Source organism: Oncorhynchus nerka, linkage group LG27 (genome assembly GCF_034236695.1).
Source record: "Oncorhynchus nerka isolate Pitt River linkage group LG27, Oner_Uvic_2.0, whole genome shotgun sequence".
Taxonomy (NCBI): domain Eukaryota; kingdom Metazoa; phylum Chordata; class Actinopteri; order Salmoniformes; family Salmonidae; genus Oncorhynchus; species Oncorhynchus nerka.
In genome coordinates, this window is record NC_088422.1 from 58,654,769 (window position 1) to 58,682,529 (window position 27,761).

General features: G+C 43.6%; 1 protein-coding gene across 1 annotated transcript; it reads right to left on the reverse strand.

The window, feature by feature from the left end:
- Positions 1-27,350, reverse strand: LOC115112048 (putative palmitoyltransferase ZDHHC13). The gene is made up of 17 exons (XM_065011803.1): positions 27,220-27,350; positions 19,344-19,564; positions 9,165-9,287; positions 8,892-8,969; positions 7,670-7,814; positions 7,443-7,507; positions 7,106-7,268; positions 6,442-6,567; positions 6,020-6,153; positions 5,504-5,606; positions 4,746-4,868; positions 4,485-4,547; positions 4,212-4,305; positions 3,848-3,931; positions 3,574-3,731; positions 1,606-1,703; positions 1-1,454 (listed from the first exon to the last, which is right to left on the reverse strand). Exons 1-17 carry the CDS (start codon positions 27,241-27,243, stop codon positions 1,316-1,318), a joined length of 1,941 nt encoding a protein of 646 aa, XP_064867875.1. The 5' UTR covers positions 27,244-27,350; the 3' UTR covers positions 1-1,315.
- Positions 27,351-27,761: the final 411 nt, after the last annotated feature.

The window sequence follows — 27,761 nt, forward strand, 5'->3', positions numbered from 1 at the left end:
TAAAAACCAACTTGCAATGCTTTATTCCAATATCCAGTGCAGCAGGTTACAATGGCACATTACTTCATGTGGTTATGCAGAAAAAAAGCAACATAGCTTGGATGCTAATATCATCACATGACATTTCAGGTCAAACATAATAAAAAAAACTGTCCAGTCTCATCAAAGCCACACCCTGTAAGACTTGCATACCATCAGTGTGACTTCAACACAAAAATGTAAACAGTGAATCAAATGTATCCCATGACATTTACACATGGAAATATCACTTGATTTCTATCTGTCGGAATGATATTCCACGAGAACATTTCTTAGCATGACTTGAAGCTATACATTAGCATATAAAGTCCTAATATGATAATAAAAACATAACTAATGGAGTAATGGGTCTTTCGTTTTGGTTACGATAACATAAGACAGTTTGTCATTAATCGAAATGACTGGAAATCTCAGACAGTTGCTTTAAGGCTGAAAGAGAAGAGCATAGTTCTTAGGATGGTGGTTGGATATTGGATTGTTGAGATATGGGTTAAGTTCTGATTCCTTGCCTTCTCCCAATAGTGGGCATTAGTTCACCCTTAATGGATGTAAAAGCACTGCCAACAGTACACTGTCAACCATATTTCTTCCACCCGTTCATTCCTTCTAAATACACAAGGGGGTGTGAACGAGCACACACACCTCTGGGAGAGGGAATCGGAAACAGCAATGGTTTGTGTGTCCACTGTCGAGAGATGCTGGATAGAAAATGAGCATACTTAGGAGGTACAGTACCAGTATTAGAAAAACTGCTCTAGAGAAACTGTATGCACTGCATGCTCCAATCAAAAGAGTTCAGTGACTGACAAAGCAATGCTTTGCTTAAACTGTCTACGGTGTTGGTCCTTCAATCTAAAAACACTCACAGCCTCTTGCGAACACTGCAAAACAGACATTTAAAAGATCATTCTTCATAAAAAACACATGGATCAAAATATAACTATATTTATATTCATAAAAACACTGACTAACTTAATATACAATTTAAGCCATCTTAAGGCTAATTTGACTTCACACAAATTATATTTCAAATGTTCCTTTTTCCCCCTCATTAATATATACCAGCATAAGGCAGCAGTAGTCTGTACAAAAAGCAAACACATACAATTTTTTTTTTTTAAAGTCAGTACAACTTCCTCCATGCTATTTCCCTTTATAGTGGTGTTTCTTCACAGGCTGTCCAAAATTTACAAAAGATTAAAAAATAAATAAGCTTAATCCGTTTGGTCCAGAACGACCGTGGACCCAGCCCTAGCTGCCCTCTGACCCTGTGGGGTCAGACGATGTCGGGGTGGCCGAACATCATGTGGTCTCGGCCAGGTGGGTATTGCTGGGTCCAGTCGACCATGGCGGGCTTGAACAGCCCACAGCAACGCAGCTGGAAGAATGACACCAGGTTACGCACCACACCCAAACTATGGAGGGAGAGGGAGAGAAAAAAGAAGAATGGATAAAGTGAAAGAGAAGCACTGGGCTACAAACCTAAATAGTGTGAGGGAACACTGCTTATTGCTTTCGTCACCAAGTAAACAGAATCGGCAGGTTAGCCTGATGAAGACCACTTACTTGTAAGGGTTCTGTCTGAGGGAGATGGATTGTGGGAGTTTCCTCTGGCGAAGCATCAGGTTTGCCCTCTCTGCGGTGGTCAGGCCGTAGAACGCAATCTATTCAGACAGACACACAGACACACGTCTAACTAAAATAGAAATGCCACTATGCCTCCAAATTGTCACTTCGGCTTACAAGTCGTAAAAAAATGATAAAACGATAAATAATGCATTCGTTTAAATATTTCCTAAAAAAAGACTAAAGCAAATAGCAGTTCAGCGCTCCTCCCAGCCCGGCATCATTAAGGCAGTGAGAGACATCTCAGTGTGAGTGGGGCCCCAGCAGGGGGGACCCCCTGGGGAAGGCGGAGCAGCAAGACGGCTTCAACACATCAATCATGAATAATACACGCAGCGTTTGATTCTGAGCAAATCGAAAGAAATACACAGGAAAAACAATGGCAGCTCGAGCAAAACGAGAAAATCAAATAGTGTATGTAGCGCGAGTGCACATAGTAATGCAGTAGTTCTTTTACAGCTCTGAGACAACAGCGTTTCAAGACGTTATTCAAATACAACATACTTACAGTTGTAGCAGTGGAGGTTTTATTGTAGCATCATTTAGCTACTACATACACACACACACAGTAGAGGTCGACCGATTACCTTGGCAAGGAGCCACAGTAAGGTGCTAGCTAGCATTAAACTGATCTTATAAAAAAACAATCTTAACATAATCACTAGTTAACTACAAATGGTTGATGATATGACTAGTTTAACTGTCCTGCGTTGCATATAATCAATGCAGTGCCTGTTCATTTATCATCGAATCACAGCCTACTTCATCTTCGCCAAACGGGTGATTTAACAAAAGCGCATTCGTGTAAAAAGCACAATCATTACACCAGTGTACCTAACCATAAACATCAATGCCTTTCTTAAAATCAATACACAAGTATATATTTTTAAACCTGCATATTTAGTGAAAATAAATTAATGTTAGCAGGCAATATTATATACCCTGACTCTGTGCAAGCAGTTTGGGCTGCCTGGCTCGTTGCAAACTGTGTGAAGACCATTCCTTCCTAACAAAGACCGTACGTAATTAATTTGCCAGAATTTTACATAATTATGACATAACATTGAAGGTTGTGCAATGTAACAGCAATATTTAGACTTAGGGATGCCACCCGTTCGATAAAATACGGAACGGTTCCATATTTCACTGAAAGAATAAACGTTTTGTTTTCGAAATTATAGTTTCCATATTTTTTACCATATTAATGACATAAGGCACATATTTCTGTGTTTATATTATATCATAATTATGTCTATGATTTGATATTTGATAGAGCAGTCTAAGCGGTGGTAGGCAGCAGCAGGCTCGTAAGCATTCATTCAAACAGCAAGTTTCCTGCGTTTGCGAGCAGCTTTTAGCAATGCTTGAAGCACAGCCCTGTTCATGACTTCAAGCCTATCAACTCCCGAGATTAGGCTGGCAATACTATAGTGCCTATAAGAACATCCAATAGTCAAAGGTATATGAAATACAAATGGTACAGAGAGAAATAGTCCTATAATTCCTATAACTACAACCTAAAACGTATTAACTGGGAATATTGAAGACTCATGTTAAAAGGAACCACCAGCTTTCATACGTTCATGTTCTGAGCAAGGAACTTAAACGTTAGCTTTTTTTACATGGCACATATTGCACTTTTACTTTCTTCTCCAACACTGTTTTTACATTATTTCAACCAAATTGAACACGTTTCATTATTTATTTGAGACTAAATAGATTTTATTTATGTATTATATCAAGTTAAAATAAAAGTGTTCATTCAGTATTGTTGTAATTGTCATTATTACAAATAAATATATACATTGGCAGATTAATCGGTATCGGCATTTTTTTGGTCCTCCAATAATCGCTATCGGCGTTGAAAAATCATAATCGGTCGACCTCTGAAAACACACACACAGTTACCTGGTAGAGCTGTATGACCAGTAGTATGGAAGCCCAGGCGGTATGGAAGAAAGCTAGACAGAAGATGCCCAGTACCCAGGAAGAACAGCCCACCAGGGCAGAGATAACTCCCCACACACCCTCCTCCTGGTAGTGCAGCGGACAGTGCTTTGACCAGTCTGGCAACACACATGAGAATGTCAGGCAAGAAGATAATGCATTTACTTAAGAATGTACACAAATAAAGTGCAATAAAGTACTATTGTCTACGTGACTAATTGAGACTGTCACTCACACATGAGACATCCGTAGAACATCCACGCTCCCATCAGGCAGAGAGAGAGCAGGAAGAGAACAAAGAAGTGGTGATTCCTGGCACCTGAAGGAAGTAAGGATGGGTGGAAAGAAGACCGAAACTTGGTCATTAAAACGTATAACTCTGGTGCTGACAAAGTGGCTAATGCTGGCTGTCTATTTGAGTCAGCTAATCTTAGAATACTATATTTCCAAGTGTTCAAATACTAGTTGACTGCCACTACAATGATTGTATTCCACTACACAAACCTATTAGTGCCTATTGAGGCTTAGGGTAGATTATCCTACAAACTATATCTATAATATACGGTAGACAAATGTATAAGCTCTGTGGTTTTAGTTACCTATGCAGCCATTGATCCAGATGGAGTGATGATCCTGTTTTGCCACGCAGGCGTCACAGGAGAAGCAGTGATTTGCCCTCATTGGCTTCTTCATCTGCATAACCGAAAAACAACAACCAATCAGCAGTTCTTCATATCACCACATTTCCTAACATGTGAAAGCTTCAGCAAAAATATATTTGTTAATTGGAAGTCTTCAGTATCCCGCTAATAGCTATGGTTTGAGTAAATGTGTTGGAATGTGACCGGCCTACTTTGGTCCTTGTGGCTTACCATACAGGAAGTGCAGAAGATCCTGGGGTCCAAGCAGCCCGCCTCTGCCAGCAACACCACATTCTGTTGGAGACACGGAAGACCAACAAGATCAAAATCACATCCATGTCATTGAAGTAGATAGGCAGCTATGTCACATGCCAACTACCCCTCGAGCCTGACCCAGGTAAATGTTGTGACCTGTCCATAATGTTTTTCTAGCAGTCTTTTTTTTAAACAATAGTGATGGAACAACGCCTCTCCCGATGTCCTGCTCCTTACCATCTTTTTCTCTTCCTCGGTTGCCTTGACGATGCCGGGGTCAGTCCTACAGGAGCGGAGGTAGTAGTAGAGCAGAGCTGTGGCGTTGAAAGTGAACAACACCTGTACCGTGGCACTGGGACAATGTAGGGAGACGGGTTAAGGACATAACGTCACACCAAATACAGTAGGTGTATTCCAACCTACCCTGGAAGTCATGTTCTACCTGATAATTCAATTGCACCCACCTAGTGTCCCAGGACTAAATAAGTCCCTGATTAGAGGGGAAGAACAAAGAAAACACAACTGACAGGTCCAGATTTGAATTGTATGGGTATGAAACACAGTATATTGCATGAACTACTTTAACACTTAAACCATGACACTGGACCGAGATGTACTTGGCGCAAAAGCGTGGCGCAGCGATAGTGCTGCAGCCTCTCAAGCACATATTGCCCATAGCAGCATGGGTAGAAAATACCACCCGAACCCTATACTTTCATGCGGTCTCCCCTGTATACACTGTACCCCGCCTACCTGCCATCTGATAAAATATGCAAGGAGGAAGGAGCTCCGGCTCTCCTTAAAGAGATGGGCTTGGTTAGGCTGGACTAGAATGGGCTGGATTGAACTAGACCGAGATGGACTAGGACAGTCAATGACAGGGGAGCTTTTTGAGTGTTTATTTAGTACAGTGTCACATGCCAGGCAAATACAGAATGTAGAGTGCTGTGCTGGGTTGGAGTGCGAGTGTCAGTAGAGGACCTGTGTTAAAGGATATCAGGCAGGAACCACAGGCACCAGGTGACCAGCATCCAGAAGACTGACGCCATGAGAGCTGTAGCAGGAACCAGCGACTGCAGGGCCTGGCTCGCCAACTGCCTGCAAGTGCACACACACACTTATTGTATACGTTATAACATTGTTTCAACTAATAGAAGTCTTGAATGAAAATTAAAAATGAGTTGTGCCATAAATGCTCCTAGAGACTACATTTTCTACTTAATGAGCAGTCGTGTCAGCAAACGACTGCCCAGGGAGATTTGACAGAACCAAGCACGGACAGTATGAATAAAAGCAGGCTACTACTAGTCAGTATGTGAGCGCCATCTTGCGGGAGGTCCCTAGTAATACCAGCAGAGCTCTCGACATGGGGTGCACTGCGGATCTCTCAATGCATCTCAGTTAACTAGCAGTTGAAGAACACTCATAACAGCTGATCAACCCTAACCGCTGTGATGGTGTGTGGTCTCGTCTACTGGATTGACCACGGGCAGGCCAATGTGCGTTCTCACCGTTGGGCCAGGTTGACCACAGCCATCACACAGGCCAGCAGAACCCCTTTTAGCAGCCAGGATTCTGAGCTCAAGTCAGCGATCGCTCCCAAACTGCCCAGCACAGCAACGCTGAACATAAACTGAAGACACACCTAAACAGAGACCAGGACACAGAGAGATAATCACATAAATCATCTTTAAAAAGAGAAATACTAGTATTAATGTCAACCAAAATGCGAGGAAAACTGCAGCGTTGGGATCTCTATTTTAAGCAAGAGGTTAATCATTGTTCTCCCTTATGCTGTCGCACACACAATACTGGAAATATGGGTTAACATCTCTCATAGACATTTGTTGAGGATACGAAAGTGTAGTGCCCCACACACCCTGTGTGTTGAAGTAACATAGGCAGAGGAAAAGTGTGTTCGTGGTGTCCATACCCTGTATCGGTTAACTAGGCGCAGGCAGCGGGAGCTGGAGCGTATCCTCTCCTGCTTGATGTGGTTGAGCATGTGGATGAGCAGGGGGCTGTGCACCTGATGGGCCAGGTCTATGGGAGTGTGACCCTGAGGAGACAAACGCAACACAGTCACACCGTCACACTCGCAATCCTAAGTTAACCTCACACACTATAGTCACTAGGGCCATCGCTCATCCATTTATATGTACATTTTCTTATTCATCCCTTTACATTTGTGTGTATAAGGTAGTCATTGTGAATTTGTTAGATTACTTGTTAGATATTACTGCACTGTCGGAACTAGAAGCACAAGCATTTCGCTACACTCACATTAACATCTGCTAAACATGTGTATATGACCAATAAAATTTGATTTACGATAGCAAATAAATATGCACATGTTCAACTTTTAAAATAGGCCAACACATGTATCTCAGAGCCTTATATGTTAGTAACATCCTGAGTATGATGCATGTATCAATTTAGTCTACTAATTTATAACCCCCTCCCCCAACCCGAGGTGTGTAACTGTGTGTGAAGACAACCCATCGCAATATGGCAGCCAGTGTCCTCCAGGAGCTCACATTTATGATAGGATTAATTAGTGTGTGTGTGTGTGAGAGAGAGTCTGAGTAGGTTCTCACTTCGGCGTTCTCGGCATCCACGCTAGCCCCGGCCTCCAACAGGACGTGTGCAGCGTCCACGTTTCCCGCCAGCACGGCACAGTGCAGGGGAGAGTTCCTGTTCACTTTGTCCACCGCACTCACCGACGCATTGCATTTCATCAGGAAGTTAGTGGGCTCGGGCCTGCATTCAATTATTCGTTTATTGACTTCAGATATCCCCACCCTAACACTAACCATGACCTTTTTAACTAGTACATTACCAAAACAGCCTAATAGGCCAGTTATTGAGGACATATGTTATTGTAAGAATACATGGAAAAGAAACAAATAATCCTTGGGTTGCAAGGAAACGTACCCAATGATTTTCTGTGCTGCCAACATCAGGGCTGTCTGCCCATTTGAGTCAGGAAGGTCAACTTCCTACAACAGAAAAAATAGAAAATAAACACTCATTGAAAAAAAAAGGGCATGTTCGACTGAAGGGAGAATAAAAGAGAAAGTAAGGATGAGAAAGCACAAGAATAAAAGCGAGAATGAATGTGGCTGAGAGAGGAAAAGAGAGCAAGAGAGAAAGAGTCTCACCTGTCCCTTGGCCATGAGGTAGGCTGCTATGGGCATGTGTTGGAAGAGGATTGCCAGATGCAGGCTGCGGTAGCCCTCCCCGTCTGCCATAGACGGGTCTGCTCCGTACCGCAGCAGCTGGATCACCATGGAGAGGTGGCCCTGCCTGTCCACAGACAACCAAACATAAAATCACCAAACCATATTGATATGTATCCCATAACACAATTCATATCTCGGATCTCGTGCTTCTACACCTGCATTGCTTGGTGCTTACCCTGGCGTGACGTTTGGTGCTTACCCTGGCGTGACGTTTGGTGCTTTTTGGCGTGACGTTTGGTGCTTACCCTGGCGTGACGTTTGGTGCTTACCCTGGCGTGACGTTTTGATAACCATGTAAATCTCTCTAGGATAAGGTGACTTATCAATAAAAAAATGAACCGCTAATTTGTTGCTAATGTGGCTACCATAAAGGACTATAAATGCAATGATCTGGACGAGACTGCCGAATTGAGGCAAAGGTAAGAATCTCTGGATTCACAATCTAATGTTAGCTAAATGTAGTAACGAATAAAATGGACAATTATGTGAACTGTCTTGTGCAAGTTTTAAATTGACAATAGCTGTTAGCAAAGGTGTCAGCTAGAGATGACGTGCAGGAGCTTGCACGGAATTGTAGTCTTGCATGAGGTCTACTTTGATGATAAATATAGGCAAATATAATGATAAAAGTCCCCTTGTCCGAGAGAGATTTCCCTGGTTATCAAAACGTCACGCCAGGGTAAGCACCAAACGTCACACCAGGGTAAGCAACAAACGTCACACCAGGGTAAGCACCAAACGTCACACCAGGGTAAGCACCAAACGTCACACCAGGGTAAGCACCAAACGTCACACCAGGGTAAGCGTGCACGAAACACAGCCCTTATTTTAAGCGCTTCTAAAAAAAAATCCCCAATGGAAAAAATGATTGGAACCATTTCCCTGTTTGGCTCTATGACACAGTAAATGAGAACTTGCCTCCAACCAAATTCATTTGAATAATTTAGTCCAGGCCATTTTTTTTTTAACTTTGAAGTGGATCGATCAAACAAATACACTTGTGAACAATGCAAGTTTTCCATTTAAACGTATCTGAGAAGAAATAGTAAATCATGTAAGGGTGCCAATATATTTGACCGAAACTGTAAGGGTGGATAGAGAGGGAGAGAGGGGTGACCTTGCCTACCAACAAAGCAATTACCTTATGGCCCAATGCAGGGGTGTGGAGTTCAGGTCACCACCTAGCTGGTCTATGGCAGCCCCTTTGGATATATAATACCTACGAAAGAGCATTGAACGGTCATCTTAAAAATACACCTACCAATGTCTTTGCACAGGAATCTTCCGCTTAGCATGGGTTCCTCTTTGGGAATGACGTTGGCTTGTTGTTTGTAAGAAACAAACTCCACATTCAAAATCTAAATGTAAAACTACATTCCTAAAATCAGACACATGTTTGATGTAGAGCCCTTACTTGACCACCTCTGCACGGTTGTTAATGGCTGCCCAGTGCAAGAGGGAGACATTCTCCTTGTCAGGCTGCCTCACATCGTAACCAGCCTCCACCAGTTCCTTACATCGGTCCAGGATACCAAACCTAGAATCCAAGCACAGGGGACAAGATATTGAAAATCGATCCACTCGCACATAGAATACAACTTTCTATCCATTGATCTATCCCTGGTCAAATATTCTGGAAGGTGTACTGGAATATAAGCATGAATCAAAAGGAAAATCTGGTACACTAAATGAGGTTACCATTTTTACAACTAGAGTGGTAAGCTACAAGATTCTGTCATGTCCTATCTATGTACTGACACTAGGGGTAAGTATTTAGTCATGTTCATAAATTGATGCCATGGCTTTTCTGCATTTGGTCAGAAAAGTTATGCTAGTTATTAGCATGCTTGACTACAATGACATTTACATGGTCTGGTTGGAGAACAGAAATGTTGAGTTTGAGAGAGAAGTTGACCGGAAGGATGCAGGATTTTCACAGGAACAAAACCAAACACATGGTCTCATGTGGGACCAGTGTAGAGAAATAGAAGTATGAAAATGTATGCAGTCACCCATGTAAGTCGCTCTGGTTAAAAGCATCTAATAAATGACTAAAATGTTGGCACCAAACAGAATTTAAGGAACACCTGATTTAGCTTAGAATTATATAAATAAGGCATATGCACATCCCTGAGTAAGTTATCAATTTCCCTGTGCCATCCAAATTTGTGCAGAGCCAAGGTAACACGACTAAAGAAAGTCGTTTATCAAACCAGAAATTCGCAGCCCTCTAGTGGTTTAAAACGGCCCCGCAACATGGTTTATAAAATTATATAAAATGTGCACCAACTCGCATAGAAAGGGACGAAAGTACAGTAGCTCCGGTAATATAGAGCATAACTTGAGTGGCTTGGGTTAGAAAAGCACGGTTTTAAGTGATGTAAAAGCTCAAGCACGACTGTCACGGTGCTCCGGTTTCCTCTTTGGCAGTGGAACTCAAGAGACAGCGTGAAAGCAAAGTCAGACTGACCCGTTTGGTCTTACAAGCAAAATAAAAAAGTATCCACTTTGCGCAACCGCTCCAACAACTAAGAAAACCCATCACTCTCTGCACAGCCCACTCATCATCATGGCTAAATAACATTTTAAAAACTGATGGCAATGCGCAGAAACAACAGACTGATTAAAGCAGCTGAGTCACGTGTGACAATTTATGGAGAACTCATTCTGAACGACATCACTCTGAACTCTGTTTGATATTCTATTTGTAGAACGCATAAGGTTGCATTCTGTGCTCAGTCATTAATTTTGATATGAGAAACACCATTATTTGTTGGTATCAAGGAGGGGATTCGTTTAAGCCAGCCTGGGCAGGCGTAGCGGGCAGCCTGCCATGAGCCAGGTGCCCTATTCTGGCTAACAGCAAAGTCGTCTTAAAACAAAAGTGATGTAGGTTAAACACTAGTATTCGGTATTTTCACATGCAAAAGTGATACGTTTTTTAAAATCAAAAGCAATCTCACTTCCCAATAAAAACTACACTGAACAAAAGATAAATGCATCATGTAAAGTGTTGGTCCCATGTTTCAGGCATTGAAATAAAAGATCTCAGAAATGTTCCAAATGTTCCATAAAACACAAATCCCGGTTCGTGAGAATTTCTCCTTTGCCTAGATAATCCATTCACCTGACAGGTGTGGCATATCAAGAAGCTGCTTAAACAATGTGATTATTATACAGGTGCACCGTGTGCAGGGGACAAAAGGCCACTCTAAAATGTTCAGTTTTATCACACACAAAAGTTATGAGGGAGTGTGCAATGAGGGAGTGCGCAACTGGCATGCTGACTGCAGGAATGTCCACCAGAGCTGTTGCCAGATAATTTCATTTAATGTTAATTACTCTACCATAAGCCGCCGCCAACGACATTTTAGAGAATTTGGTAGTACGTCCAACCGGCCTCACAACCCAGCAACCACGTGTACCGTGTCTTGTGGGCGAGCAGTTTGCTGATGTCAATGTTGTGAACAGAGTGCCCCAAGGTGAAAGTGGCGTTTATGGTAGAAAATCCATGTAATTTATGTTTAATACTATTTATGCATCGAATAAGGTTTCTCAGTACTCTCTCATCTGTGTCTGTGGGACTGAGTTGGGCCTCTTGGGCTTGGTGCTGGCAATTGATTTATGATGGCTTGGAGAGAAAACCTACAGCCTGCATTCCATAGAATGAGTTGGTGTTTGTATACTGTGACCTACCAGGGAGGAGATGTCTCTGGTGTGGACGGCTGATGGGAGGAACCTCGTCTTAGGGGCCAAACCCTGGTTTCCACACAATTGGAAGAGTCTTCACAGTAAACGCTATCTGGCTGGGGGATACTCCTTTCTCACATACTAATCCTAACCTTTGACCTATTTCAGACATCTGCAGTTTGTCACTTATTCAGGAGGATGTCCCTTAACTATAAAATACTGTGGCTCAGTTCTGCTCGTTGGGCTCTCGGCAAACACTTAAGCGTGGTCTATGACCAGCTTCAGTATTGCAATAATTAAAACCATATTAAAAAATGATTGTTTGAAGAAATAAAGTCTCTCTCGCTTGGTTAGAATTTCCACCACAGGTTATGGTATGGGCAGGCATAAGCTACGGACAACAAACGCAATTGCATAAAAAAAAATTAATGGTCATTTGAATACACAGACGACGAGATCCTGAGGTAGAGATCACTGTGACGAGATCCTGAGGCCCATTGTCGTGCCATTCACCAAAGATTAAGATAGGCAAAAGAATGCAAATACAGATACTGGACAGAGGAACTCTGCCTAGAAGGCCAGCATCCCAGAGTCACCTCTTCACTGTTGACGTTGAGACTGGTGTGTTGCGGGTACTATTTAATGAAGCTTCCAGTTGAGGACTTGTGAGGCGTCGGTTTCTCAAACTAGACACTAATGTACTTGTCCTCTTGCTCAGTTGTGCACTAGGGCCTCCCACTCTATTCTGGTTAGAGCCAGTGTCCACTGTCCTTTGAAGGGAGTAGTACACAGCGTTGTACCAGATCTTCAGTTTCTTGGCAATTTCTCACATAGAATAGCCTTCAGTTCTTTGTTTCTTGCCATTTTGAAGCCTGTAATTGAACCCACAAATGTTGATGCTCCAGATACTCAACTAGTCTAAAGGCCAGTTTTATGGCTTCTTTAAAATCAGCACAACAGTTTTCAACAGTGCTAACAATTGCAAAAGGGATTTCTAATGATCAATTAGCCTTTAAAAAAAGATCAACTTGGATTAGCAAACACAACATGCCATTGGAACACATGAGTGATGGTTGCTGATAATGGGCCTCTGGAATATCTACGTATGCGTACATAAAAGAAATCTGCAGTTTCCAGCTACAATAGCCATTTAGAACATTACTGTCTACACTGTATTTCTGATCAATTTGATGTTACTTTAAAAAAGACAACACTTAACTTTTTTCCCAAAACAAGGACATTTCTAAGTGACCCCAAACTTTTGAACGGTAGTATATTTTTTGGATAAGAGATGTATGTTATCTGAACTATGCATCATGCTGCCTTGTTGACAACATGACTGAGTGCTGCAGATTACTGTACGATTATTTCTTGAAACATTTCAAACGAGGTCTAGATTATGAACAACTCTTCACGGAATGCATTGCCTGACATCAGACTGCAAAACAGCCATCACGAGCACATTAGAGGCAGCTGCCTATAGACATAGATTAGGGATCACTAGCCACTTTAACAATGTTCAGTATCTAGCATTACCCGTCTCATATGTATAAACCACACTCCACACTATTCTACGGTATCCGTCACTTTTAAATTGTGTTTACATATTGCGTCACCCATTTCATATGTATATACTGTATTGTATTCTCTACTACACGACTGAATGTTAAAACAGCCATCTCCAGCACAACAGAGGCTGCTGCCTATAGACAGATTAGGAATCACTAGGAAATGAAACACTAGCCACTTTAATAAATGTCTTCGTATCTTGCATTAATCTATACTATTCTACAGTATTGTAGTCACTTTAATTGTTTGTAAATATTACATCACCCATCTCATATGTAAACTCAGCAAAAAAAAGAAATGTCCCTTTTTCAGGACCCTGTCTTTCAAAGATCATTCATAAAAATCCAAATAACTTCACATATCTTCATTGTAAAGAGTCTAAACACTGTTTCCCATGCTTGCTCAATGAACCATAAAAAAATGAACAGTCACCTGTGGAACAATCATTAAGACACAAACAGCTTACAGACGGTAGGCAATTAAGGTCAAAGTTATGAAAACTTAGGACACTAAAGAGGCCTTTCTACTGACTCTGAAAAACACAAAAAGAATGATGCCCAGGGTCCCTGCTCATCTGCGGGAATGTGACTTAGGCATGCTGCAGGGAGGCGTGAGGACTGCAGATGTGGCCAGGGCCAGAAATTACAATGTCAGTACTGTGAGACGCCTAAGACAGCGTTACAGGGAGACAGAACGGACAGCTGATTGTCCCCGCAGTGGCAGACCACGTGTAACAACACCTACACAGGATCGGTACATCCGAACATCACACCTGCGGGACAGGTACAGGACGGCAACAACTACTAACAAAGATTTACACCAGGAACGCACAATCCCTCCATCAGTGCTCAGACTGTCCGCAATAAGCCGAGAGAGGCTGGACTGGGGGCTTGTAGGCCTGTTGTAAGGCAGGTCCTCACCAGAAATAACGTCACCTATCGGCACAAACCCACCGTCGCTGGCCCAGACAGGACTGGCAAAAAGTGCTCTTCACTGACGAGTCTGGGTTTTGTCTCACCACGGGTGATGGTCGGAGTCACGTTTATCGTCGAAGGAATGAGCGTTACACCGAGGCCTGTACTCTGGAGCGGGAACGTTTTATGGGTGGAGGGTCCATCATGGTCTGGGGCGGTGTGTCACAGCATCATCGGACTGAGCTTGTCGTCATTGCAGGCAATCTCAACGCTGTGCTTTACAGGGAAGACATCCTTCTCCCTCATGTGGTACCCTTCCTGCAGGCTCATCCTGACATGACCGTCCAGCATGACAATGCCACCAGCCATACTGCTTGTTCTGTGCGTGATTTCCTGCAAGACAGGAATGTAAGTGTTCTGCCATGGCCAGGGAAGAGCCCGGATCTCAATCCCATTGAGCACGCCTGGGACCTGTTGGATTGAGGGTGAGGGCTAGGGCCATTCCCCCTCAGAAATGTCCAGGAACTTGCAGGTGCCTTGGTGGATTTGTGGGGTAACATCTCACAGCAAGAACTGGCAAATCTGGTTTAGTCCATTTAATCCACTCCAAAAATGTCTTGTTAACAAACTATAGTTTTGGCAAGTCGGTTAGGACATCTACTTTGTGTATGACAGAAATATTTTTTTCAACAATTCTTTACAGACAGATTATTTCACTGTGTCACAATTCCAGTGGGTCAGAAGTTTACATACACTAAGTTGACTGTGCCTTTAAACAGCTTGGAAAATTCCAGAAAATTATGTCATGGCTTTAGAAGTTTCTGATAGGCTAATTGACATCATTTGAGTCCATTGGAGGTGTACCTGTGGATGTATTTCAAGGCCTACCTTCAAACTCAGTGCCTCCACTTGACCACCTGGGAAAATCAAAAGAAATCAGCCAAGACCTCAGAAAAATGTGTAGACCTCCACAAGTCTGGTTCATCCTTGGGAGCAATTTCCAAACGCCTGAAGGTACCACGTTCATCCGTACAAAAAAATAGTACTCAAGTATAAACACCATGGGACCACGCAGCTATCATACCACTCAGGAAGGAGACACGTTCTGTCTCCTAGAGATGAGCGTACTTTGATGCAAAAAGTGCAAATCAAATCACAGAACAGCAAAGGACCTTGTGAAGATGCTGGAAGAAATAGGTACAAAAGTATATATATCCACAGTAAAGCGAGTCCTATATCAACATAACCTGAAAGGCCGCTCAACAAGACAGACACCACTGCTCCAAAACCGCCATAAAAAGCCAGACTACGGTTTGCAACCGCACATGGGGACAAAGACTGTACTTTTTGGAGAAATGTCATCTGGTCTGATGAAACAAAAACAGAACTGTTTGGCCATAATGACCATTGTTGTTTGGAGGAAAAAGGGAGAGGCTTGCAAGCCAAAGAACACCATCCCAACTTTGAAGCTCGGGCGTTGCAGCATCATGTGGTGGGGGTGCTTTGCTGCAGGAGGGACTAGTGTACTTCACAAAATAGATGGCATCATGAGGTAGGAAAATGATATAGTTATATTGAAGCGAACTCTCAAGACATCAGTCAGGAAGTGAAAGCTTGGTCGCAAATGGGTCTTCCAAATGGACAATGACCCCAAGCAATCTTCCAAAGTTGTGGCAAAATGGCTTAAGGACAACAAATTCAATGTATTGGAGTGGCCATCAAAGCCCTGACCTCAATCCCATAGAACATTTATGGGCAGAACTGAAAAAGAGTGTGCGACAAAGGAGGCTAACAAACCTGACTCAGTTACACCAGCTCTGTCAGGAGGAATGGGCCAAAATTCACCCAAACTATTGTGGGAAGCTTGTTGAAGGCTACCCGAAACGTTTGACCCAAGTTAATCAATTTAAAGGCAATGCTACCAAATATTAATTGAGCGCATGTAAACTTCTGACCCACTGGGAATGTGATGAAAGAAAAGCTGAAATAAATCACTCTATTATTATTCTGACATTTCACATTCTTAAAATAAAAGTGGTGATCCTAACTGACCTAAGACAGGGAGTTTTTACTATGATTAAATGTCAGGAATTGTGAAACTGAGTTTTACCTCTCTGGGATTTAAGTCAAAACTGTAACTCTGCCACTGAGGAATATTCCCCGTCTTCATGGTAAGCAACTCCAGTGTATATTTGGCCTTGTGTTTTCAGGTATTGTCCTGCTGAAAGGTAATCAGTAAAGTGTTTTAGTGGATTTGCTCCAAACATATTTTTTTATTATTTAGAACAAAAAAGGTTATTGCTTTGCTACATTTTTTTTCAGGATTAGTCTAGTGCCTTGTTGCAAACAGGATACACGTTTTGGAATATGTGTCATCTGTACAGGCTTCCTTCTTGTCACTGTCACTTATGTTAGTATTGTGTAGTAACTACAATGTTGTTTATCCGTTTTCTCCTATCACAGCCATTAAACTGTCACATTGGCCCCATGGTAAAATCCTAGAGCGGTCCATTTCCACTTCTGCAACTGAGTTAGGAAGAACACCTGTATCGTTGTAGTGACTGGGTGTATTGATACACCATCCAAAAGTGTAATAAATAACTTCACCATCCTCAAAGGGATATTCAATTTCTACTTTTAATTTATTTATACCCATCTACCAATAGGTGCCCTTCTTTGCGAGACATTAGAAAACCTCCCTGGTCTTTGTGGTTTAATCGTTGTTTGAAATTCACTCCTCGACTGAGGGACCTCACAGATAATTGGATGTGTGGGGTACAGAGAAAAGGTAGTCATTAAAAAAATATTTTTTAACCCTATTCTTGCAGAGTGAACCCATGCAACTTATGTGACTTACGAGTCCTGTTTATTGACTACAGCTAAGCTTTCAACACCATAGTGACCTCAAAGCTCATCATTAAGCTAAAGGACCCTAGGACTAAACGCCTCAACTGGATCTTTGACTTCCTGACAGGCCACCCCTGGGTGGTAAGGGAAGGCAACAACACATCTTCCACGCTGATCCTTAACACGGGGGCCCCTCAGGGGTGCGTGCTTGGTCCCCTCCTGTACTCCCTGTTCACCCACGACTGCATGGCCAAGCACAACTCCAACACCATAATTTGTCATGGTCTACAGGAAAAGGAGGGCCTAGCATGCCCCCATTCACATCGACAGGGCTGTAGTGGAGCAGGTCGAGAGCTTCAAGTTCCTTGGTGCCCACATCACCAAAAAATGATCATGGTCCAAACACACCAAGACATTTGTGAAGAGGGCATGACAATGCCTATTCCCCCTCAGGAGACTGAAAAGATTTGGCATGGGTCCTCAAAAAGTTATACAGCTGCACCATCGAGAGCATCCTGACTAGTTGCATCACTGCCTGGTATGGCAATTGCTCGGCATCTGACCACAAGGCGCTACAGAGGGTAGTGCGTACGTCCCAGTACATCAATGGGGCCAAGCTTCCTGCAATCCAGGACCTCTATACCAGGCAGTGTCAGAGGAAGGCCCTAGAAATTGTCAAAGACTCCAGCCACCCTAGTCAGAGGCGGTTCGCTCTGCTACGGCACGGCAAGCAGTACCAAGTCTAGGACCAAAATGCTCCTTAATAGCTTTTACCCCCCCTCCAGCAATAAGACTGCTGAACAGTTAATCAAAAGGGCCAGCCCTCTTCCTGGAGATCTACTGTCCTGTAGGTTATCAGCCCAACCCTCTTCCTGGGGATCTGCTGTCCTGTAGGCCAGGGCGGCCCGGCCCTCTTCCTGGGGATCTACTGTCCTGTAGGTTATCAGCCCAACCCTCTTCCTGGAGATCTACTGTCCTGTAGGTTATCAGCCCAACCCTCTTCCTGGAGATCTACTGTCCTGTAGGTTATCAGCCCAACCCTCTTCCTGGAGATCTACTGTCCTGTAGGTTATCAGCCCAACCCTCTTCCTGGAGATCTACTGTCCTGTAGGTTATCAGCCCAACCCTCTTCCTGGAGATCTACTCTCCTGTAGGTTATCAGCCCAACCCTCTTCCTGGAGATCTACTGTCCTGTAGGTTATCAGCCCAACCCTCTTCCTGGAGATCTACTGTCCTGTAGGTTATCAGCCCAACCCTCTTCCTGGAGATCTACTGTCCTGTAAGTTATCAGCCCAACCCTCTTCCTGGAGATCTACTGTCCTGTAGGTTATCAGCCCCTCTTCCTGGAGATCTACTGTCCTGTAAGTCGCTCTGGATAAGAGCGTCTGCTAAATGACTTAAATGTAATGTAAATGTTAAATGTACCAGTACCCCCTGTATATAGCATCATGTTTTTTTTTTAATATACTTCGTTTATTTAAGTAAATATTTTCTTAACTCTTATTTTTCTTACAACTGCATTGTTGGTTAAGGGCTTGTAAGTAAGCATTTCACAGTAAGATCTACACTGGTTGTTTTCGGCGCATGTGCTTAACAAATAAAATAAAATGTTATTAGTCACATATTTACTCCTGTGCTTAAGGTTGAATACTTATTGAAACAAGACATTTCAGATGTTCCTTTTTATTCTAAAAACATAATTCCACTTTGAAATGATGGGGTATTGTGTGTAGGCCAGTTACAAAAAAAATCTCAATGCAATCAAATTTTAGATTCAGGATGTAACCCAACAACATGTGGAAAAAGTCCAGGGGTATGAATACTTTCTGAAGGCAATGTTGATGGGAGGGCATACAGGCTGTCGACTATTAACGTGTAATTTGTCTAAATGAGTAATGGAAACACTTCAAACACTACATTTTTATTCAACACTAGGTTTTGCAAAATAGTGTTTGAGCACTGCACAAGTTAATGGAAACCGCTAATGGTTGAAATGACACCGACCCTGTATTCAAGAGCATGTGTCTCAAACAAATAGCAAGCTAAAGTCAGCTGGTTATAGTTAATAACTTCCGTGTGTAATCATTTGGGCTATAGAAAACATACAAGCAACTATAATTTGCATCTATCAACTATAATTACAGCACAATTTTGAATACAGGTTGCACTCCAAAATTCCCAGTAAGGAAACAAGTTTGTTGCGTGGAGTGCATGCGGACAGTCTCCAGAGAAGGTAGTGATCACACAGGGAGAAGATCTGTTTGCGAGAGTCACCCGCAATGTTTTTTTTATTTTTTATTTACAGATCTACACGATTCACGTAGATGAATATCGCCAAAGAGTGACAAGTTTGCAATCCCTGAAAGCTATTCAGTCCTCAGTATTGCCATTTGGCAATTCTTACTGCTCTGATCACTACTGCTTTGTGGATCTCAAGGGGTGATTTCAAATGAAACTATATTACCCATATAGTGCACTACTTTTGACCTGAGCTATGGGGCTGGGATCAGAACAATTGCATTGAGTGGGAATTTATAGGGTTTAATATGAGACACAACAGTGGTGAATCTTACTGTGTTGCTTTGACAATGTCCCAGCTGCTGCTGTCATCCATATGCGACCGTTTCTTGGGCTGCTGAGTGGGGTCTATCATCTGGTCAGCTCGTGGGCCAAATTGGCCATGGAAAGCAGGCATGAACCCGTGCGCCAAACCACCGCCGTGACCCCCGAATCCATGCACCGCAGGCCCATGCGAGTGACCCCCGTGGCCTTGGCAACTGTCATGGTTGTGAACCTGTCAAATACACAAAAAGAGAGAATGGGTACATTATCAACTGTAGATGGAAATTCTCGATTTTGGTAAGTTTGCCTGACTTGCAAATAGATGGTACGCAGTGATTGACATTAAGGGTTGGCCTACTGCCTGGGGCATTTGAACTGAGCAGTCATGCAAGTTGAGCGTGCTCTGAGGTTGACCCATTGGGCAGGTGATAAAAAAAGACAAAATCATGAAAAAAAACAAACTGCAAAGAATTCCAGTAGCCTGATCTTTCTGGTTCCTCCCAATTGTTTAAGAAAAAGACAGACAATTTATGGCATTTAGGCGATTCTATGGTAAATGGAATTGTACTGAGACTCAAATGTATGCCAAACAAAAAAACATTGATTTCAAAGTTTAACAAACCATTAAAACTCCATGTACAAGGACTACTTTGAACAACTTACACTGAAGATTTTACAAAAAAACATTTACTGCAAGAACTGTGCAGCTGCAAAGTGTGCGAACAGAATTTCGGTAAAATATCCCTCAGTTAAAAAAAAAAAAATCTGTCCAAGTTTTCCAAACATTCAGTTAAATCCCCGAATTAAGATTCAACAATGTTTGCAGAATGAAATGGGGCACCAGCTATGACTAATCTATTATTTTGGTTAACTACAGTAAGTGAAGTGGATTTACACCCAGTAACGGAATTGTGATAACAGAATTTAATCATGGGTCCCTGATCTGTACTCCACAGAAATGCATAATTATGGATATGAATGTCATTCTCTTCATGGAAATGAATCCTAAATAGGTATACAAAAGGTATATATATATATGCAATATCCTCCTTTGCATATGTGGGTATTATTCTACACACTGGCAATTATGTTAATGAGCTTTGCCCCCAAACAAGACCAAATAGGTTGTTGGTCCAGCAAAATCTGAACCAATTATAAATGTTTATTTTTCACACGTTTGGACATCAAAGTACAGCACAGTTCATAACACTTCCGGGTTGGAGCGAGTGGTCGCATCCGCACTTCGGTCTGCAGGTAGTATAACTTTTCATTACATTTCATTATAGTACAACGGTTTGATTTGTCTAATCTTAGCAATTTCTTCTTAGCTAGCTACATAGCCGTCTTTGTATCAAAGATAATTGCGTAATTATCGTATTTCGTCGTCCTAACGTAGTCTACACTGCTATCTGCCCAGCAGCTAGCCAGCTAGCAAACGTCCACCGTCTATCGAATAGCAGCACTGTAAAAACTATTACACTCAACTGAACGACTTGATTAGTGTAGTGTTAGCTAGCTACATAGTTGTCTTTGCTGTCTTCGTATCCAAGATAATTGTGTAGTTTAGAGTGTGTGGTCTTAGAGTGATTATCTTAATTTACAGAGGTTAGCTAGCCAGCTATTTGTCGTCCTTAACGTAGGAGACACTGCTAGCTAGCCAACAGCTAGCCAACGTCTACCGAATAGAACTTCCTCACTCAACAACCCGGTTGCATTCCGCTTCGCTCCACAGGTAGTATCACATTTTCATTTCATTTCATTACAGTACAACGGTTGATTTGTTTGATCGTAGCTAGCTACATAGCTAGCTACATAGCCGTCTTTGTATCAAAGATAATTGTGTAGTCTAGAGCGATTTTCTAGGTTAGCTAGCCAGCTATTGTCGTTCTTTTAACGCAACGTAATCAACACTGCTAGCTAGCCAGCTAGCCCCCGAATAGCAGCACTGTAGAAACTATCACACTCAACGGAACGACTTGATTAGTGTAGTGTCAACAACGCAGCCACTGCCAACTAGCCTACAAAGTCAACAACGCAGCCACTGCCAGCTAGCCTACTTCAGCAGTACTGTATCATTTTAATCATTTTAGTCAATAAGATTCTTGCTACGTAAGCTTAACTTTCTGAACATTCGAGACGTGTAGTCCACTTGTCATTCCAATCTCCTTTGCATTAGCGTAGCCTCTTCTGTAGCCTGTCAACTATGTGTCTGTCTATCCCTGTTCTCTCCTCTCTGCACAGACCATACAAACGCTCCACACCGCGTGGCCGCGCCACCCTAATCTGGTGGTCCCAGCGCGCACGACCCACGTGGAGTTCCAGGTCTCCGGTAGCCTCTGGAACTGCCGATCTGCGGCCAACAAGGCAGAGTTCATCTCAGCCTATGCCTCCTCCAGTCCTCGACTTCTTGGCACTGACGGAAACATGGATCACCACAGATAACACTGCTACTCCTACTGCTCTCTCTTCGTCCGCCCACGTGTTCTCGCACACCCCGAGAGCTTCTGGTCAGCGGGGTGGTGGCACCGGGATCCTCATCTCTCCCAAGTGGTCATTCTCTCTTTCTCCCCTTACCCATCTGTCTTTCGCCTCCTTTGAATTCCATGCTGTCACAGTTACCAGCCCTTTCAAGCTTAACATCCTTATCATTTATCGCCCTCCAGGTTCCCTCGGAGAGTTCATCAATGAGCTTGATGCCTTGATAAGCTCCTTTCCTGAGGACGGCTCACCTCTCACAGTTCTGGGCGACTTTAACCTCCCCACGTCTACCTTTGACTCATTCCTCTCTGCCTCCTTCTTTCTACTCCTCTCCTCTTTGACCTCACCCTCTCACCTTCCCCCTACTCACAAGGCAGGCAATACGCTCGACCTCATCTTTACTAGATGCTGTTCTTCCACTAACCTCATTGCAACTCCCCTCCAAGTCTCCGACCACTACCTAGTATCCTTTTCCCTCTCGCTCTCATCCAACACTTCCCACACTGCCCCTACTCGGATGGTATCGCGCCGTCCCAACCTTCGCTCTCTCTCCCCCGCTACTCTCTCCTCTTCCATCCTATCATCTCTTCCCTCTGCTCAAACCTTCTCCAACCTATCTCCTGATTCTGCCTCCTTAACCCTCCTCTCCTCCCTTTCTGCATCCTTTGACTCTCTATGTCCCCTATCCTCCAGGCCGGCTCGGTCCTCCCCTCCCGCTCCGTGGCTCGACGACTCATTGCGAGCTCACAGAACAGGCCTCCGGGCAACCGAGCAGAAATGGAGGAAAACTCGCCTCCCTGCGGACCTGGCATCCTTTCACTCCCTCCTCTCTACATTTTCCTCTTCTGTCTCTGCTGCTAAAGCCACTTTCTACCACTCTAAATTCCAAGCATCTGCCTCTAACCCTAGGAAGCTCTTTGCCACCTTCTCCTCCCTCCTGAATCCCCCCCCTCCTCCCTCTCTGCAGATGACTTTGTCAACCATTTTGAAAAGAAGGTCAACGACATCCGATCCTCGTTTGCTAAGTCAAACGACACCGCTGGTTCTGCTCACACTGCCCTACCCTGTGCTCTGACCTCTTTCTCCCCTCTCTCTCCAGATGAAATCTCGCGTCTTGTGACGGCCGGCCGCCCAACAACCTGCCCGCTTGACCCTATCCCCTCCTCTCCAGACCATTTCCGGAGACCTTCTCCCTTACCTCACCTCGCTCATCAACTCATCCCTGACCGCTGGCTACGTCCCTTCCGTCTTCAAGAGAGCGAGAGTTGCACCCCTTCTGAAAAAACCTACACTCGATCCCTCCGATGTCAACAACTACAGACCAGTATCCCTTCTTTCTTTTCTCTCCAAAACTCTTGAACGTGCCATCCTTGGCCAGCTCTCCCGCTATCTCTCTCAGAATGACCTTCTTGATCCAAATCAGTCAGGTTTCAAGACTAGTCATTCAACTGAGACTGCTCTTCTCTGTATCACGGAGGCGCTCCGCACTGCTAAAGCTAACTCTCTCTCCTCTGCTCTCATCCTTCTAGACCTATCGGCTGCCTTCGATACTGTGAACCATCAGATCCTCCTCTCCACCCTCTCCGAGTTGGGCATCTCCGGCGCGGCCCACGCTTGGATTGCGTCCTACCTGACAGGTCGCTCCTACCAGGTGGCGTGGCGAGAATCTGTCTCCTCACCACGCGCTCTCACCACTGGCGTCCCCCAGGGCTCTGTTCTAGGCCCTCTCCTATTCTCGCTATACACCAAGTCACTTGGCTCTGTCATAACCTCACATGGTCTCTCCTATCATTGCTATGCAGACGACACACAATTAATCTTCTCCTTTCCCCTTCTGATGACCAGGTGGCGAATCGCATCTCTGCATGTCTGGCAGACATATCAGTGTGGATGACGGATCACCACCTCAAGCTGAACCTCGGCAAGACGGAGCTGCTCTTCCTCCCGGGAAGGACTGCCCGTTCCATGATCTCGCCATCACGGTTGACAACTCCATTGTGTCCTCCTCCCAGAGCGCTAAGAACCTTGGCGTGATCCTGGACAACACCCTGTCGTTCTCAACTAACATCAAGGCGGTGGCCCGTTCCTGTAGGTTCATGCTCTACAACATCCGCAGAGTACGACCCTGCCTCACACAGGAAGCGGTGCAGGTCCTAATCCAGGCACTTGTCATCTCCCGTCTGGATTACTGCAACTCGCTGTTGGCTGGGCTCCCTGCCTGTGCCATTAAACCCCTACAACTCATCCAGAACGCCGCAGCCCGTCTGGTGTTCAACCTTCCCAAGTTCTCTCACGTCACCCCGCTCCTCCGCTCTCTCCACTGGCTTCCAGTTGAAGCTCGCATCCGCTACAAGACCATGGTGCTTGCCTACGGAGCTGTGAGGGGAACGGCACCTCAGTACCTCCAGGCTCTGATCAGGCCCTACACCCAAACAAGGGCACTGCGTTCATCCACCTCTGGCCTGCTCGCCTCCCTACCACTGAGGAAGTACAGTTCCCGCTCAGCCCAGTCAAAACTGTTCGCTGCTCTGGCCCCCCAATGGTGGAACAAACTCCCTCACGACGCCAGGACAGCGGAGTCAATCACCACCTTCCGGAGACACCTGAAACCCCACCTCTTTAAGGAATACCTAGGATAGGATAAAGTAATCCTTCTCACCCCCCTTAAAAGATTTAGATGCACTATTGTAAAGTGGCTGATCCACTGGATGTCATAAGGTGAACGCACCAATTTGTAAGTCGCTCTGGATAAGAGCGTCTGCTAAATGACTTAAATGTAAATGTTTAGCGCAGTACAGTAAAGCACAGTATAGTTCAGTAGTAGAGTATAGTACATTAATTTACTCAACTCATGTGCTCTACTGTGTACTGTAGTATACTTTTCTTTAAAAAAGGTGACTACGGGTCCTGGCAGCCAGTAAAAAGGCTATCACTAGGAAATGGCTACAAAAAGACCCTCCCACAGTGACACAATGGATAGACATTGTAGAAGAAATACACCACATGGAGCGTATTGACCTTTGCTTTAAGAACTCAGCAGGAGAGAGGTCAAGAATACTGGGAAAAATGGGTTTTAGTGTTTATACAGCATATAAACACTAAATAGGTCAGGAACCAGATAGGTAGCCTAAGAATTACTAAGGCTATATTTTATGGCCTATTTCAATTATTTCAAGGCTATAGCCTACAGAGTGCGACACACTAGGTTGGCAGGAACATGATATTTTGGTAGGCAATTTATTTTTGTAATCATTTACTTATTAAACTTGCATTTGGAATTTCTTGTAAAAAATAATTCTTACATAATATGTTGTAGACAAAATAATGAAAAGGGCTTTGTGGTAGCTTCAATAATGACACAGACTTGAAGTTGAACAAGTCATTGCATGAATAGATTTTTTTAATGCACGACTTGGCCTTAACTCGACCCATTCTTCCTGGGACTCGACTTGAGAGACGGACCTAGTGACTGGAAAAATAATTACAATGGCTGGGTATAATTTGTGTTGCGTTCCAACAGGAATTTGTTGCCAACAAACAATGGTTGCCAACAAACAATGCATAAAAGGTTGTATAGCAGCATAATAAAATACCAGGTAGGGAGTGGGCTATTTAATTACGTTTTTCACTCACCATGTTTACTCTGAAAAATGTCTGTCCCCACTCTGGTAGCCTATGGACAAACATGAACTTCTTCGGGATCAGTGTCATGTCCACAGGACGGTTAAGCTAATGTAGGCTAATGCGATTAGCATGAGGTTGTAAGTAACAAGAACATTTCCCAGGACATAGACATATCTGATATAGGCAGAAAGCTTAAATTATTGTTAATCTAACTGCACTGTCCAATTTACAGTAGCTATTACAGTGAAATAATGCCATGCTATTGTTTTAGGAGAGTGCACAATTTTGAACATGAAGTTATTAATAAACAAATTAGGCACATTTGGGCAGCCCGTCTGGTGTTCAACCTTCCCAAGTTCTCTCACGTCACCCCGCTCCTCCGCTCCCTCCACTGGCTTCCAGTTGAAGCTCGCATCCGCTACAAGACCATGGTGCTTGCCTACGGAGCTGTGAGGGGAACGGCACCTCAGTACCTCCAGGCTCTGATCAGGCCCTACACCCAAACAAGGGCACTGCGTTCATCCACCTCTGGCCTGCTCGCCTCCCTACCACTGAGGAAGTACAGTTCCCGCTCAGCCCAGTCAAAACTGTTCGCTGCTCTGGCCCCCCAATGGTGGAACAAACTCCCTCACGACGCCAGGACAGCGGAGTCAATCACCACCTTCCGGAGACACCTGAAACCCCACCTCTTTAAGGAATACCTAGGATAGGATAAAGTAATCCCTCTCACCCCCTCCCCTGAAAAGATTTAGATGCACTACTGTTCCACTGGAGGTCATAAGGTGAATGCACCAATTTGTAAGTCGCTCTGGATAAGAGCGTCTGCTAAATGACTTAAATGTAAATGTCATTGGATCAGCCTAAAACAAAAGTGTACATGCACTGCTGCCATCTAGTGGTCAAAACCTAAACGGCACCCAGCCTGGAATAATACATTATGGCCTTTCCTTGCATTTCAAAGATGGTACAAAAAACAGTTGTTTTTTCTTTGGATGATCCTTCACCAGATCTATTGTGTTATATTCTCCAACATTTCCACAAACTTTAAAGTGTTTCCTTTCAAATGGTAACAAGAAAATGCATATCATTGCTTCATGGCCTGAGATACAGGCAGTTAGATTTGGGTATGTCATTTTAGGTGATTTTTTATGGAAGGATCCTTAAGAGGTTTTTACCAGCTACGTGGTGAGTTGATGCCTATTCGGCAGCTAGTTAACTAGGTGAATTGATCATGCTACTCTGTACTATATGCGTTGTTTGTTGGCAACCTTGTACTTTCCTACGTTTTTAGAAAAGATTCCCGTTTGAACGTTTCACAAATTATACACATCCGTGACTTGATCCCATATCTGGGAAACAGCCACCAGTTGATAGACCTAGTTAAGATAGTTACTGCAGCCTTGTTAGAAAGTTAACTACCTAATACAGTTTCCCAGTTCTACGATACACACATACAGCTACCTAATCAACCTAACTACAGTAGCTATACTGAATAACGTCAGTTGCATAGACGATGACAGTTGTCTGAAATGTTGTTGGTAATCTAACATTACATTCCTACTGATCAGTGCTAGTTTAGTTATTAGCTATCCATCTGCCTTGACATGCTTGACTGCTACCTCTTCTCAATGGCATTTCCCCAAACTTGCTGCCAATTCATGAAGCGTCCAACCTTAGGCTAACTAGCTACCTAGCTAGATATGATGGCTATTTTAGCACCGCTCTAAATAGAAAGCAAGTATTCCCTTCCTCTTCAATCAAGAATCACTGTAAAGTTAAACTTACGCCGTTATCTCCCTTCCAATCCATTGTACAGCCAGAAATGTGACGAGAGGACAACGAAAATCGTTTAATTTTGCGCGAACTCCCTTCGGCCTCAACTTCCTTCTTCTTCTTCTTCCTCAGTGATTTTATATGGCGGTTGGCAACCAACTAAGGTGCATTACCTCCGCCAACTGGACTGGAGTGTGGCCAAGAGACAGTGAAAGTCATTCTTAGTTTAGTGGTGTAGTCATTGTGCGTTTCAATTGATATGGTTAATTCTGTCTATCTACTCCGATTTTAGAGCACTCTCAAACAGAGTAACTGATTAATTTACAATATGCCCGGTGGCAAAAAAATACCTTTATTAAATTGTTGCCAGCAGCAGTTAGTCACCAATGTTATGGATAACATGAAAACAGCCTAACCAGCTCTACTAGGTCGACTAAATATAGTCAAGAGTGGGGGTGTTCTCTCATTTGTAATTGGAAGTAACTAGCCAACGTTGTTAGTTAGCTTGAGTGCTTGACTACAGTTGAACGCTTGCCAGAGCGTCCAGTGTACGC